This window comes from Oncorhynchus clarkii, chromosome 18 (genome assembly GCF_045791955.1).
Source record: "Oncorhynchus clarkii lewisi isolate Uvic-CL-2024 chromosome 18, UVic_Ocla_1.0, whole genome shotgun sequence".
Classification (NCBI taxonomy): Eukaryota; Metazoa; Chordata; class Actinopteri; order Salmoniformes; family Salmonidae; genus Oncorhynchus; species Oncorhynchus clarkii.
In genome coordinates this window covers 39,758,330-39,772,668 of record NC_092164.1, presented here as the reverse complement: position 1 = coordinate 39,772,668, position 14,339 = coordinate 39,758,330, and the positions used below count along the sequence as shown (strand labels likewise).

General features: G+C 40.4%; 1 protein-coding gene across 1 annotated transcript; it reads right to left on the bottom strand.

Moving 5' to 3' along the window:
* Positions 1-5,525: 5,525 nt before the first annotated feature.
* On the bottom strand, positions 5,526-9,302 carry LOC139372635 (tumor necrosis factor receptor superfamily, member 11b). Its single transcript, XM_071112408.1, has 4 exons — positions 8,968-9,302; positions 8,453-8,834; positions 6,158-6,340; positions 5,526-6,057 (listed from the first exon to the last, which is right to left on the bottom strand). Exons 1-4 carry the CDS (start codon positions 8,971-8,973, stop codon positions 5,726-5,728), a joined length of 903 nt encoding a protein of 300 aa, XP_070968509.1. The 5' UTR covers positions 8,974-9,302; the 3' UTR covers positions 5,526-5,725.
* Positions 9,303-14,339: the final 5,037 nt, after the last annotated feature.

Sequence of the window (14,339 nt, the reverse complement as noted above, 5' to 3'; positions counted from 1 at the left end):
TGGGCTGTAAGCACAACCCCCACCTGTGGACGTCGGGCCCTCATACCACCCTCATGGAGTCTGTTTCTGACCGTTTGAGCAGACACATGCACATTTGTGGTCGGCTGAAGGTCATTTTGCAGGGCTCTGGCAGTGCTCCTCCAGCTCCTCCTTGCACAAAGGCGGAGGTAGCGGTGCTGCTGCTGGGTTGTTGCCCTTCTACAGCCTCCTCCACGTCTCCTGATGTACTGGCCTGTCTCCTGGTAGCGCCTCCATGCTCTGGACACTAAACTGACAGACACAGCAAACCTTCTTGCCACAGCTCACATTGATGTGCCATCCTGGATGAGCTGCACTACCTGAGCCACTTGTGTGGGTTGTACTACCACTAGATGCTACCACTAGAGTGAAAGCACAGCCAGCATTCAAAAGTGACCAAAACATCAGCCAGGAAGCATAGGAACTGAGAAATGGTGTGTCGTCCCCACCTGCAGAACCACTCCTTTATTGGGGGGTGTCTTGCTAATTGCCTATAATTTCCACCTGTTGTCTATTCCATTTGCACAACATCATGTGAAATTTATTGTCAATCAGTGTTGCTAGTGGACAGTTTGATTTCACAGAAGTGTGATTGACTTGGAGTTACAGTGCCTTGCGAAAGTATTCGGCCCCCTTGAACTTTGCGACCTTTTGCCACATTTCAGGCTTCAAACATAAAGATATAAAACTGTTTTTTTTTGTGAAGAATCAACAACAAGTGGGACACAATCATGAAGTGGAACAACATTTATTGGATATTTCAAACTTTTTTAACAAATCAAAAACTGAAAAATTGGGCGTGCAAAATTATTCAGCCCCCTTAAGTTAATACTTTGTAGCGCCACCTTTTGCTGCGATTACAGCTGTAAGTCGCTTGGGGTATGTCTCTATCAGTTTTGCACATCGAGAGACTGAATTTTTTTCCCATTCCTCCTTGCAAAACAGCTCGAGCTCAGTGAGGTTGGATGGAGAGCATTTGTGTACAGCAGTTTTCAGTTCTTTCCACAGATTCTCGATTGGATTCAGGTCTGGACTTTGACTTGGCCATTCTAACACCTGGATATGTTTATTTTTGAACCATTCCATTGTAGATTTTGCTTTATGTTTTGGATCATTGTCTTGTTGGAAGACAAATCTCCGTCCCAGTCCCAGTCTTTTGCAGACTCGATCAGGTTTTCTTCCAGAATGGTCCTGTATTTGGCTCCATCCATCTTCCCATCAATTTTAACCATCTTCCCTGTCCCTGCTGAAGAAAAGCAGGCCCAAACCATGATGCTGCCACCACCATGTTTGACAATGGGGATGGTGTGTTCAGCTGTGTTGCTTTTACGCCAAACATAACGTTTTGCATTGTTGCCAAAAAGTTCCATTTTGGTTTCATCCGACCAGAGCACCTTCTTCCACATGTTTGGTGTGTCTCCCAGGTGGCTTGTGGCAAACTTTAAACAACACTTTTTATGGATATCTTTAAGAAATGACTTTCTTCTTGCCACTCTTCCATAAAGGCCAGATTTGTGCAATATACGACTGATTGTTGTCCTATGGACAGAGTCTCCCACCTCAGCTGTAGATCTCTGCAGTTCATCCAGAGTGATCATGGGCCTCTTGGCTGCATCTCTGATCAGTCTTCTCCTTGTATGAGCTGAAAGTTTAGAGGGACGGCCAGGTCTTGGTAGATTTGCAGTGGTCTGATACTCCTTCCATTTCAATATTATCGCTTGCACAGTGCTCCTTGGGATGTTTAAAGCTTGGGAAATCTTTTTGTATCCAAATCCGGCTTTAAACTTCTTCACAACAGTATCTCGGACCTGCCTGGTGTGTTCCTTGTTCTTCATTATGCTCTCTGCGCTTTTAACGGACCTCTGAGACTATCACAGTGCAGGTGCATTTATACGGAGACTTGATTACACACAGGTGGATTGTATTTATCATCATTAGTCATTTAGGTCAACATTGGATCATTCAGAGATCCTCACTGAACTTCTGGAGAGAGTTTGCTGCACTGAAAGTAAAGGGGCTGAATAATTTTGCACGCCCAATTTTTCAGTTTTTAATTTGTTAAAAAAGTTTGAAATATCCAATAAATGTCGTTCCACTTCATGATTGTGTCCCACTTGTTGTTGATTCTTCACAAAAAAATACAGTTTTATATCTTTATGTTTGAAGCCTGAAATGTGGCAAAAGGTCGCGTTAGTTCAAGGGGGCCGAATACTTTCGCAAGGCACTGTACATTGTGTTGTTTAAGTGTTCCCTTTATTTTTGTGAGCAGTGTATTTATAGAGAGCTATTTATAACCGGTCAGACATTTCCAGTTGATCACTAGGCCATGTTAGTTAGGCTAACCAGCTATTTAAATCTTGTAGTTATCATGGCCTGGGGCCTCAATCCCAGGGGGCCCACATTTGATTTTGTTAGGTCACTCAAGTATCATATGAACACACATAACACATGGCAAAATGTGTAGAATTGCAGCAAATTAGCTATTCAACTGCAATGTTTTCTCTGCCCCATGGTAAAATGTGTAGAATTGCAGTGAATTAGCTTTAAAACAATCAAACAAGAGGGTTGGGAACAGTTTGGGGTCGCATGGGTTATGAGGTGGAGGTTTGTTACTACGCCGATAAATGACAATATCCATCCGGAACTTACCCATCTAGGAAATGTGCCTGACCGGAGCTTCTCAAATAATATTTGAGTTCCTGCTCCAGGTCCACAGATGCTCTTGTGTTATTATATTTAATGAACACTTTAGCCTCTTTGCCACTTCTCAGCAGTGGATAATCCAGTTTCACTGTTCACCGGCCTTTATTTAAGGTAGTAGGCCTGCACATGCCGTCTCATGCACATGTGCACACAGAGCAAGGAGCTAGGAGCTTCACTATTTCCTTTTTCCTTCCACCCATAAAAAGGCCTCATTGCTTTGCTCTGTGTACATGTGCATGAGACGGCATGTGCAGGCCTACTACCTTAAATAAAGGCCGGTGTTGTGATACAGTACCTGCGTGATGCACACTCCCTTATCGCTCATAAGAAAATAATGTTGTCAAGCACTATCAGTCAGCAACACTGATATTGCCAAATAAAAGTCTGTAACATGGATAACATTGTGTACTGTCAGTGATGATGGTGGTCATGACTGGTGAACATGTGGTGTACTACCTTAAAAGGATTGGTATGTACTGTATGTGGTCTATCACACAAAAAGTGGTCGTGATGAAGCCTGATAAAACGGAAAGGTACCTGATGAACAGGTGATGACTAAGCAAATACTACAACACTGTGTTGAGTATTTATTTGCTAGGTGGTCGCTGTGCACTCGGTGAAGAACATGGAGGAGCAGTTCTTTAAAACAGGAACATTCAGAAGAAGCTAACCTCTAAAAGCCTATAGCTCGATGTAATTGTCTGTAGCCTAGGAAGAAGTGATAACCTAGATAATACTGTATTAACGGTTTGGGTTATTGACTGGATTATTTGATTGCGGATTGTTTGTGTAAATGGAGAGTTTATGTTGTTTGAGTGGAGAAAGCACTGCGCTCATGTCAATGCCAGAGTTATTAAATTTAAAACCTTCAGCTGAAATAATAATTTCAACTCTTCACAATCCATTTGTGTATGTTGAATTCACTCCACATTCCAAGATTAAGACTCCATGAGAAATGACACTAGCAGATCAGAAACTTGTACTGTAAAGTGTATCTATGTCATGTATAAAAAAATAAATTAGCTACTTTGAAGTGTAGAGAGATGTTTATGTAAGAGTAGACAAAAGTGCTTGGGTCTCACATGAACAATTACATGAAAAGGACGTTTAAGCAAGAATAACCTTTATTGCAAAAAGCATTTCAGGACTTCATGCTATACTATTAGAATGTTGTATATTTCATTTAAATATTATGTAACAATCCATATATTAGAAGTTAAATACACATTTTCATTCTGCAACAATTGAATTTTCTATATCTATAAAGTGTGCCTTTTTAAATCTTTCTTAAAATGCAACAAAATCACAAAACATGCACCAAACGTGTGCATAACGCCATGTGTGTGTTTGAATGTGTAACCATTGACTACCCCAGAGGTCAGTAGAAACATGCTACTTTTAAGTAAAACAATCAATGAACAATAGGTCTAGATCAGGAGTCCCCAGTTAGATATAAATAATGAACTAAAGGTATACCCAAATGCGCTTCAGCCCAGTTTAAATGAAAAGGCTGTTTTTTTCGATCAATAACTCGATCAGATTTACGCTCCTTTTTTTGTTTGTTAATCTGCCGGATAGTCCCCAGTATGCTGGGGTAAGGAATGTTAGAAATCATTTGTAAACTGTAAATTGACCACAAGAATCCCAAACAGATATAGTATTTGACAAAAACAGAATACTTTCAAACCTTGATTTACGTTGGGATATGATCTCACAGGCCTCTATTTATGCATATGAATAGTTGGGAACATACTTTTGGTCATGTAGTGTATGTCGACACCTGCTTGTTGAACATCTAATTCCAAAATCATGGGTATTAATATGGAGTTGGTCCCCCTTTTGCTGCTATAACAGTCTCCACTCTTCTGGGAAGAGTGAAGAGGCGACTCTGGGATGCTGGCCTTCTATGCAGAATTCCTCTGTCCAGTGTCTGTGTTCTTTTGCCCAACTTATTTTTTTATTTTTATTGGCCAGTCTGAGATATGGCTTTTTCTTTGCAACTCTGCCTAGAATGCCAGCATCCCAGAGTCGCCTCTTCACTGTTGACGTTGAGACTGGTGTTTTGCGGGTACTATTTTATGAAGCTGCCAGTTAAGGATCTGTGAGGCGTCTGTTTCTCAAACTAGACACGCTAATGTACTTGTCCTCTTGCTCAGTTGTGCACCGGGGCCTCCCACTCCTCTTTCTATTCTGGTTAGAGCCAGTTTGCGCTGTTCTGTGAAGGGAGTAGTACACAGCATTGTACAAGATCTTAGGTTTCATGGCAATTTCTCACATGGAATAGCCCTAATTTCTCAGAACAAGAATAGACCGACGAGTTTCTGAAGAAAGTTATTTGTTTCTGGCCATTTTGAGCCTGTAATCAAACTCACAAATGCTGATGCTCCAGAAACTCAACTACTCTAAAGAAGGCCAGTTTTATTACTTATTTAATCAGAACAACCGTTTTCAGTTGTGCTAACATAATTTCAAAAGGGTTTTCTAATGCTCAATTAGCCTTTTAAAATTAAACTTGGATTAACTAACACAACATGCCATTGGAACACAGCAGTGATGGTTGCTGATAATGGGCCTCTGTACGCCTATGTAGATATTCCATAAAGAAATCTGCCGTTTCCAGTTACAATAGTCATTTACAACATTAATAATGTCTACACTGTATTTCTGATCAATTTTATGTTATTTTGATGGACAAAAAATGTGCTTTTCTTTCCAAAACAAGGACATTTCTGTGTGAACCCAAACTTTTTTGAACGGTAGTGTACATATATAGATTTATGATAATTATCATAATTGTTCAATTATTTTTACTTTTATTTATTACTTTTTTTGCTCAGAAGACTTGGGAGGCCAAATAAAATCACGGCCACATATTGGGGAACCCTGGGCTAGACTGCATAGTACCCTATATGAACCTAAAATGGACAACTGTTGAACTGAATTACTTTTTGCTGTCAAGATATGTAATTAAGAAGATGGGGATGAGAGGCTACTTTAACCCATTTTAGGCTACTTCAACTAACCCTTCACAGAGTTTGAATTGTTGGTCTATATATTTCAGTTTAAGCTCTAGTTTGTCTGCTGCATTGCGGGCCCCTGTCTTCCTTAACATCTCCGGAAGTTTCCTAACTTGGTCTTTCCCTGCACCTTGGTCCCAACTGTTCATAAAGTCGTTAAGACCCCTCCTAGAAAGTTTCATGACTGTTCCTCGGAGCGGTTTCTTGCCTCCCTCTTGCGGCAGCCTCATCGCTAACCGACGTATCCTCTGAATGCCCATCTTCTGGTGAAGCTGAATGAAGAACGCAGGAAGGATTTCCTGCAGATATTCAGCTCCATCTGAAGAAAAAAATAAACATGGTTGAGAAACTTAAACTCAGTTGAGGCCACAAATGATGAGTCTTTCATGATAAACAATGTCATTCATAATGTGTTTTACCACGAGTTTTGAGGTCATCACATGATGCACACAGTGTATCGTGCCAGCCCCTGCCCTTCAGCACCATGCGCAGTCCACCAGCTTCGCAGTTTGAGTGGGCAACACAGATTGCTTTTGCAGAGGAAATGTTAGAGTAGAATCCGGGTTGACACTGTACACATTCTGTATCTTGTTGGGGTGTACCTGAGGAAATGTTTTGATGTGTATGCCACAATATTTATCTCAACATTATTTTAAAGCAATTCATTGAGGAAGACAATCCATTTAAGATTTGATTTGGTTATGGCATTTGATACATGCTAAACGGGAGGGATTGATTTGCATGGAGAATTGATAAAACATTGCTAATATTTGCTAATTGTTTGCCGTGGCTAGTTTAATAAACCCGAAGTGTGTTTTGCACTCACTACTTGTCCATAGACTGCTATAATGCTAATGCAACATATATACATACAGTGCATTTGGGAAGAATTCAGACCCCTTGACTTTTTCCACATTTTGTTACGTTACAACCTTATTCTAAAATTGATTAAATAAAACATTTTCCTCATCAATCTACACACATACTGTACCTACCTCATGATGACAAAGCGAAAACAGGTTTTTAGAAATGTTTGCAAAAGTATTAAAAATAAAAACAGTAATGCCTTATTTACATAAGTATTCAGACCCTTTGCTATGACACTTGAAATTAAACTCAGGTGCATCCTGTTTCCTTTGATCATCCTTGAGATATTTCTACAACTTGATTGGAATCCACCTGTGGTAAATTCCATTGATTGGACATGATTTGGAAAGGAAAACACCTGTCTATATAAGGTCCAACAGTTGACAGTGAATGTCAGAGCAAAAACCAAGCCATGGGGCCGAAAGAATTGTCCGTCGCACTCAGAGACAGGATTGTGTCGAGGCACAGATCTGGGGAAGGGTACCAAAACATTTCTGCAGCATTGAAGGTTCCCAAAAACACAGTGGCCACCATGATTCTTAAATGCAATAAGTTTGGACCCACCAACACTCTTCCTCGAGCTGGCCGACAGGCCTAACTGAGCAATCGGGGGAGAAGGTTCTTGGTCGGGGAGGTGACCAAGAACCCGATGGCCACTCTGACAGAGCTCCAGAGTTCCTCTGTGGAGATGGGAGAACCTTCCATAAGGACAACCATCTCTGCAGCACTCCACCAATCAGGCCATTATGGTAGAATGGCCAGACAGAAGCCACTCTTCAGTGAAAGACACATGACAGCCCGCTTGGAGTTTGACAAAAGGACACTCAGACCATGAGAAACCAGATTCTCTGATCTGATGAAACCAAGATTGAACTCTGACCTGAATTCCAAGCGTCATGTCTGGAGGAAACCTGGCACCATCCCTACGGTGAAGCATGGTGGTGGCAGCATCATGCTGGGGTGATGTTTTTCAGCAGCAGAGAACGGGTCACTACTCAGGATCGAGGGAAAGCTGAACGGAGCAATGTATAGAGAGATCATTGATGAAAACCTGCTCAGGACCTCAGACTGGGGCGAAGGTTCACCTTCCAACGACTCTAAGCACATAGCCAAGACAATGCAGGAGTGGCTTCGGGACAAGTCTCTGAATGTCCTTGAGTGGCTTAGCCAGAGCCCGGACTTGAACCTGATCAAATATCTCTGGAGAGACCTGAAAATAGCTGTGCAGCAACGCTCCCCATCCAACCTGACAGAGCTTGAGAGGATCTGCAGAGAAGAATGGGAGAAACTCCAAATACAGGTTTGCCAAGCTTGTAGTGTCTTACCCAAAAAGACTCAAGGCTGTAATAGCTGCCAAAGGTGCTTCAACAAAGTACTGAGTAAAGGGTCAGAACACTTATGTAAATGTGATATTTATTTTTTCAAAAATGTCTAAACCTGTTTCTGCTTTGTCATTATGGGGTATTGTGTGTAGATTGATGAGAAGAAGAAAAAAAACTATAATCAATTTTAGAATAATGCTGTAACTTAACAATATATGGAAAAAGTCAAGGGGTCTGAATACTTCCCGAATGCACTGTAAAATAATTGAACTATTCCTTAAATTCACATTAATTAGCAAATTTGGTATTGATATCAAATGACATTTGTCCCTTTTTACAATCCAAACAAACACAGTCAGCATATATTGAGACATATGCACATTCAATGTATGCATATGGAACTATTGACTGTAAACTATTATGATTAAAACACTTTGTTATCATCACAGACTTAAGTGTAAACAGTCATTTATCGTAGGCCTATTATTTTTTCCGTGCGTATAACTGGCTCAATTTTAGTCATACCTGTAGTATTCGCTCCATACCCAGGGGGACATTCTTTATGTTTGATGCATGCTTCGTATCTCTTGTTGAAGTAGTAACCCTCCTTGCACTCGCACTTGCAGTTGTTGGATGGAGAACACTCCTGCTTGACGACTTGGTTCTCAGCGCACATGCTGCAGCGCAGGCACATGGAGATGTGGTTCCAAAATTCTGTGTATGCCCCTTTGGGACATTTCGCACAGTCGCTCTTTCGGGTGGCACTGCAGGGCGCACGGAGGTACGTTCCAGGTGGACAGCGATCACACACTAACGAACGACCGGAGTACGGATCATCTTTTTTGAAAGTTTGGGCATGAAGTGCCATACTGGCATCAGCACTGACTAGAATCACCGTAAAAAAGAGCTGTGAAGAAAGAACAGGCAGGTTGTCATTCAGTTTGTTTATAAAGCATTCGGTTCACAATTTCATATTCAGTTAATTGCAATGAACTAAAAACACCGTTTTCAATACAGGCTAAACATATGTTTCCACATACCATCATTGTGTAGGCTAATGCAGTTCTCCTTGGATTCAAATGGATGCTTTCTTTCTTTGGTCCAGAAACGAGTCCGGCTATTTAAGCGCGCGCCTTCAAGCGCATTGAGCGTGGGCGTCACTGCTGTTGATTTTAACGGAACCTATTTTACTTATCAATTAAACGTGTTGACGTGGGTATGAGTAAGCTATTTTGGGGTTCTGTTCGATCTGTAACGCTGAAGCGAAATGTAAAGGTCATTTCCAATTGAGATGACACATCCTGCGTGTATCCTAACGCAGGAACCATACGAGATGGTAGGTAGGCTATTCATGGAATCATGCAATAATTGCACTGATAGGAAAGACTGTTTCTGGTTCTCGTTAGTCTATTCATTGGAGGAAATATCACTCACTATAAGATACCAGGAACCCATAGGAAAGGAAATTCCAAAGAACATATTCCTGCTTCCTGATGCATATTTGCTATTAGCCTAGAAACTGGGTTGGTTGTGAGGTTACTTTCTACATGTAATATGTTAGTTACTAGTTAGTTACCTGTCCAAAACTGTAATCAGTAAAGTAACATTTGGATTACCCAGACTCAGTAACACACTGTGATTACTCTAGTTTTTCAAAAGTATATTTAATCTGATTGCAATATTTTAGCTGGTAATGTAACTGATTACAGTTCGTTTTTTAAATTTGTTTTGTTGTAATTTCTTGTACTTACCAAACCTGAAAGACATATAGTACCAGTCAAAAGTTTGGACACACCTACTCATTTAGGGGGTTTTCTTTATTTTTACTATTTTCTACATTGTAGAACAATAATGAAGACATCGCAAATATGAAATAGCACATATGGAATCATGTAGTAAGCAAAAAAGTGTAAAAGAAATCAAAATACATGTTATATTTGAGATTCTTCGAAGTAGGCACCCTTTGCCTTGATGACAGCTTTGCACACTCTTGGCATTCTCTCAACCAGCTTCATGAGGTAGTCACCTGGAATGCATTTAATTTGTGGAATTTCTTTCCTTAATGCATTTGAGCCAATCAGTTGTGTTGTGACGAGGTAGTGATGGTTTACAGAAGTTAGCCCTATTTGGTAAAAGATCAAGTCCGTATTACGGCAAGAACCGCTCAAATAAGCAAAGAGAAATGACAGTCCATCATTTAATGTAAGACATGAAGGCCAGTCAATCCTGAAAATGTCAAGAACATTGAAAGTTTCTTCAAGTGTAGTTGCAAAAACCATCAAGGGCTATGATGAAACTGGCTCTCATGAGGACCGCCACAGGAAAGGAAGACCCAGAGTTACATCTGCTGCAGAGGATAAGTTTGTTAGTGTTAAATGCACCTCAGATTGCAGTCCAAATGAATGCTTCACAGAGTTCAAGTAACAGACATCTCAACATCAACTGTTCATGGGAGACTGCGTGAATCAGGCCTCCATGGTTGAATTGCTGCAAAGAAACCACTACTAAAGGACACCAATAAGAAGAAAATACTTGCTTGGGCCAAGAAACACGAGCAATGGACATTAGACTGGTAGAAATCTGTCCTTTTGTCTGATGAGTCCAAATTGGAGATGTTTGGTTCCAACCGCTGTGTCTTTGTGAGACGCAGAGTAGGTGAACGGATGATTTCCGCATGTGTGGTTCCCACCGTGAAGCATGGAGGAGGAGGTGTGATGGTGTGAGGTTGCTTTGCTGGTGAGACTGTCTGATTTATTTATAATTCAAGGCACACTTAACCAGCATGGCTACCACAGCATTCTGCAGCGATACGCCGTCCCATCTGGTCTGTGCTTAGATGGTCTATCATTAGTTTTTCAACAGGACAATGACCCAACACACCACCAGGCTGTGTAAGGGCTATCTGACCAAGGGGAGTGATGGAGTGCTGCATCAGATGACCTGGCCTCCACAATCACCTGACCTCAACCAAATTGAGATGGTTTGGGATGAGTTGGACCGCAGAGGAAGGAAAAGCAGCCAACAAGTGTTCAGCATATGTGGGAACTCCTTCAAGACTTTTGGAAAAGCATTCCTCGTGAAGCTGGTTGAGGGAATGCCATGAGTGTGCAACGCTGTCATCAAGGCAAAGGGTGGATACCCTTTGTAAAATGAAATGGTTACTACATGATTCCATATATGTTATTTCACAGTTTTTTAAATGTCTTCACTATTATTCTACAATGTAGGAAATAGTCAAAATCAAGAAAAACCCTTGAATGAGTAGGTGTGTCCAAACTTTTGACTGGTACTGTACATTTGAAAATAAATTGTTTACCCATATGCAAAACTTCTACCTTTTTGAAAGTTCCATGTGGTGTCTTCTTCAGCTGTCCCTTGACAGGAAGACTTTCACAGCTCTTTGGTCCATCTGGGTCAAGTAACTGATGTTGCCCAGGCTGCTATACTTGGGCTTCATCCTCTCACAGTGACCCACACCTGCAGACAGCAGAAAAAGGTCAACACTAGGCAGCAGTTGTACATACCCGTACATTTGACCCAGAGTTTTTCATGAGCCTCACCTGAGCTGTGGGTTTTCTTCCTTTGCAAAACTCATGGGTTGTTAGACACCGACTAGTTTACGAGTTACCAGCGGCACACTGTACCCTCTTCTTAGATGGCCTGTTCATTGTAATTCATCTCTGACAATGTCCCAGAGGGCTTTATTTTAATTGGTGTTTTGGGGGTCATTTTAATTAACGTGTTATGCAATGCAGAACAACAAGTTGTCATTGCATTGCCAAACAGTGCAGGACGAGTCTTCCATTTCAAAGGCAACAGTTAAAAACGATAGATCACACAAATCCATCAACAACACAAGTATACAAATTGTTTTATTGGGTGTTTGATTGTGCCAAAAACAATATCAATTCCATGGCAATGCCTCACCATTTGAAGTTCCACGCAGTAAGTGCCTTTATTGGCATTTTCCATGAGACACTTTTAAACAATATTTTGCTGTTTTTATTTTCAAACGTGCTGATGTAAATGGAAACAATTATTTGGCACAGGAGAATGAACAAAAAATTCCTCAAGTCTGCCCAACAGACTTTCCTATTGCAAAAACACGTTTGTGTACACAACTATATTTGATTCCATTGGTGACTCCAGAGTAGACCTTTCTCAGGTACTTAACCGTTATTTGATTACAAACACATGTGCCTTGCCCTAATTTGGATGACAAACTGACCACTTAAATAAGAAGCCTGTAAAACGAGGTTTACACGCAGTCTGGAAGGTTCATGAGGAACCTTCTTAGGTACGGCTGGTGAAAATGCCATTTGTTTTATTGCAGATGTTCCCCCAGCAGATCCTCAACTCGTAAACTCAGACGTGATCCTCAAATTGTAAACATTTGGACAACATTGAGAACCCGGGTTAAGCTGTAAGTATAAAGTATGCTATACTGTAAGAGCATGCACATCTGTTACACAACTCAGTGCAGCAATATTGGCTGTTTACCATGTTATTGTATAAGAACCAACTGTACTGTCAAACCAGGGTCATGTTCAGTTGAGAAAAAACATTTTGACAAAAAGTAGCCGTACTTACTGTAAAATAGAACAAAGATTTTTGTTTTCCATTGGAAAACATTTAGCCATTTATTTACACCTTAATCTCCACCTCCATCATTTCCATCTGTTCCGTCATTACGATCAGCTTCGATCAGCGTCATTTCCATTTTTAAAGTGAAATATCAAATGTCATCCACGTTAAGCCTCAGGATATAAATTGAGGTATTGCATACATCAATGGTTACTACATTTGAATGACAGTGAAAAAAGGACCTTCCAATGTCCACTCAAAATCAAAAGGATAAATCGATTACAATACAATTACAATTAATCATATTTTGAGGTTAAAAGGAGAGTCAAAGAGTAGGTTGATCAGTTTGATCAACCTAGGGACATCACATAGTCAATATATTTTGCATTACACAGGAAGAATTTACGGTGCCTACTATGTGATGTCCCTAAGGTTGATCAAACTAATCAACCTACTCTTTGACTGTCCTTTTATCCTCAAAATATGACTAGCATAGTCCAAGACTAAAGTCAGAAAGAGGATAGAGGAATGTTTGGCGTGACAACTTCCACAGTGGTGTGAAGTACTTAAGTAAAAATACTTTAATGTACTACTTAAGTATATTTGAGCAACTATATTTACTTTTGATACTTACGTATATTTAAAACCAAATACTTTTGGAGTTTTATTCAAGTAGTTCTTACACTTTTATTTGAGTCATTTTCTATTAAGGTATCTTTTTACTCAAGTAGGAAAATTGGGGACTTTTTCCACCACTGTAACTCCCCCATTTTAGGTAAGCATAATACCACAGTATTTGACCATTGGATTTCAAGCACAGGCTGCGTCACCTCCTCCCAACATATTTTCTCAATTCATTCACTTTCACTCTAGTCATTTTACCGATGTTGTAATGGTCTTGTTCACAGCCGTTGACACAAAGATGTGTCACTTTGACAGCATATTCACTGCAATATCATAAATGCCTTGAAGAGATTGGCATGATTGTGGTAGGCCTTCTTCCTTTCTCTGTGTGATTTTAATAACATTCACTTTAGTTACTTTTGTGTGTGTGTGTGTGTGTGTGTGTGTGTGTGTGTGTGTGTGTGTGTGTGTGTGTGTGTGTGTGTGTGTGTGTGTGTGTGTGTGTGTGTGTGTGTGTGTGTGTGTGTGTGTGTGTGTGTGTGTGTGTGTGTGTGTGTAACACACACAATGATAGACTCAGAGGGAACACATGATGATGCCCTGACTAACTTAATTGACCAAAAGTATACATGATTACACATGAATAAACAAACTGATTTATATGACTATAATTTGACCTATGAATAATGTTGGTACGCACAGTATTTACCTGTCTGGCACCATAGGCGAGGCAGGGGGAAGTATTTTGGATGCCAAAGCAACGCTGCAGAAATATCCCTCTGTACCCTCTTCCCACACTGTCACTTAGCGATGTTCCTGTATGTAAGAAATGGTACAGAACTGTGTATACAAGCATGGCATATTTGCCTGGATATTGGATATTCTGATTTTTGTTTCTTGTTTTGTAAAGAGAGCACAGTCAACCTTTTTGTAATAACTGCACCTCCTCCACCACAGGTATATTCACTCCTGACTTTCAATTTACAGAATACAATTCTATCTCCATCTGCTGGTTGTATCCATCTACATGTAAGACTGTTAGCTTCTGTCCCTGAACAAATTTGATCCCCACTTGTCCACTTTAGAATGATGGAGGATGACTGAAGGACTTTGAGAAATTATACATTCAGATCATCTTTTGCAGAATGATTGCATGCCTTCAAGACACCTAATTTATGGGTTTACCTACTGCATAATCAATTGA